This window comes from Corylus avellana, chromosome ca2 (assembly GCF_901000735.1).
Source record: "Corylus avellana chromosome ca2, CavTom2PMs-1.0".
Lineage (NCBI taxonomy): Eukaryota > Viridiplantae > Streptophyta > Magnoliopsida > Fagales > Betulaceae > Corylus > Corylus avellana.
Genome location: NC_081542.1, coordinates 30,427,177 through 30,429,267, shown reverse-complemented (window position 1 = coordinate 30,429,267; position 2,091 = coordinate 30,427,177). Strand labels below are relative to the sequence as shown.

The following is a 2,091-nucleotide window of genomic DNA, read 5'->3' as shown; positions in this document are numbered from 1 at the left end:
GAAGTCAATACCCTACATTCTCTCTCTTATTTTAAATCTCTTTTATTTTCATGCACTTTACTTTTAAAGAAAATCAAATCAATTCTCTTTTTAATTAAGTTAATTTTAATCTTTCGAATTTTGATAATAAAACCCCTGCAGTCCTTGAGGTTCGACACCTTCTCTATAGCCGTATCCTACAAAGATTCGTCCTATTGCGAGTGGTTATTTTTATTATTGATATTTTTGGACACAAAAATACCACATCAAAGAGGATAAGCAAATTCTAATCCAGGAGATCCAAATGGGGTTGAACCCCAATTTTTCCATAATAGACGAGAAATTCCCACTCCATTCTATCAAAAGCCTTCTCCATATCCATCTTGAGAAACATGTAACCACCTTTGCCTCTCTTGGATTTGAAAGTATGAAGGAGCTCATGAGCCAGAATCGTATTGTCTTGGATATTCCTCTTTGGAACAAAAGCAGATTGTAGAGGAGATATGATCTTGGGAAGAAGCAACTTCAGTCTGTTAGCCAAGATTTTAGTAATGATCTTATAGACTATGTTGCATAGGCTTATAGGTTTGAACTGATGAGTAGTGTGAGAGCCACTTATCTTGGGAACCAAGGCTATAAAAGTGTGATTCTGATCCCTCAAAAGAAAGTTGTTCTCAAAGAAACTCCAAATGCATTGCTGAACATCCACTTTGACATGACACCACTATTTATTGAAAAGAAGGGCAGTAAAGCCATCTGGACCAGGAGCTTTAGTGGAGCCAAGACTTGATAAAGCTTGAAAAATTTCTTCCTCGGAGGGGATGGAGCATAAAGAGACATTCTCCTCCTCAGTGATGATAAGAGAGAATAAATCCAACATTTCAGCTTCAATGGGGAAATTAGAAGAAGTTAAGAAGGTTGAGAAGTGAGTAGAGAAATTCCCACCAATATCCGCTCTTGAAAAAACCTAATCACCAGAATCCAACTTGAGAAAGTTCACAACATTGGATCTTCTCCTGATAAGAGTAGAAGTGTGAAAATACTTAGTATTGAGGTCCTTGCAAGTCAACCAGGTTGCTCTGGATTTAGAGCGCCAGAGGATTTCTTCCTTGCTAAGGAGATTCTCCAATTCCAGCTTCAAACTAATTTCCTGATCAAAAGTGGAGGGAGAGGGAGGAGATTGCTGGATAGAATCTAAAAGGAAGAGAGTAGCCTTATCTTTTCTTGAATGTTACCAAAATGTTGAGACTTCCATTTCAATAAGGCTGATTTGGTATTTTTGAGTTTCTTAGGAAGACAAGAGGCAGGGTTACCAGGAACAAATTTTTGCCAAGCAGCTTCTATAATGTGACCACAAGAAGAGACTTTGGTCTAAAATTCCTCAAACCTAAAAGGTCTAAGAAGGAAAAGGGAAGTGTTGTTGGTGTTTAGGGAGATGGGGTTATGGTTAGAGTTGTGAGTAGGGAGGTGGAGCAAGGAGTATTCAGGGTGAAGATGAACCCAATTTGGAGAAGCCAAACCTCTATCCAACCTTTCCTTGATAGTATCCATTCCTTGCCTATTGTTGCACCAAGTGAAAGGATTTCCAGCAAACCCTATATCAATCATACCAAAACGATCAATGAAGCTTCTAAAGGGGTAGTGGGAAGAGCTAGCTACATGTCTCCCACCAAGCTTCTCAGATTGATCCAAAACAGAATTAAAATCACCTATACACAGCCAAGAGGCTTCAAAAAGATCACCAACAGAGGCAAAAGAGTCACAGAACACCATTCTATCTCTTCTATCAGGAAGACCATACACACAAGAGAGAAGCCAAGGAGAGTGGGGAGGATCAGAAAAGCACCAAGCAAAAATATTATTCTTGTTGGTTATAAAACATTCATGGTCCACTCCTGGACACCAAGAGAGAACCAAACCACCACTAGTATTAGAGGGAGCAACTTAAGACATGAGAAAGAAGCCAAGCCTGTTCAAAGTGGCAGAGACTTGGGTAGGAGGGGATTTAGTTTCAAAGAGGAAAAGAACATCAGGAGATTGATCACGGATCAACATCCTCAAACTTCGAACTTCAGCAGGACGAGAAAGCCCCCTGTAGTTCCAGGATAAAAT

At 39.6% G+C, this 2,091-nt stretch overlaps 1 protein-coding gene across 1 annotated transcript; it reads right to left on the bottom strand.

Moving 5' to 3' along the window:
• Nucleotides 1–265: 265 nt before the first annotated feature.
• LOC132169562 (uncharacterized) lies at nt 266–1,752 on the bottom strand. Its single transcript, XM_059580582.1, has 2 exons — nt 1,511–1,752; nt 266–509 (listed from the first exon to the last, which is right to left on the bottom strand). The coding sequence occupies exons 1-2, from the start codon at nt 1,750–1,752 to the stop codon at nt 266–268; spliced, it is 486 nt and encodes a 161-aa protein (XP_059436565.1).
• Nucleotides 1,753–2,091: the final 339 nt, after the last annotated feature.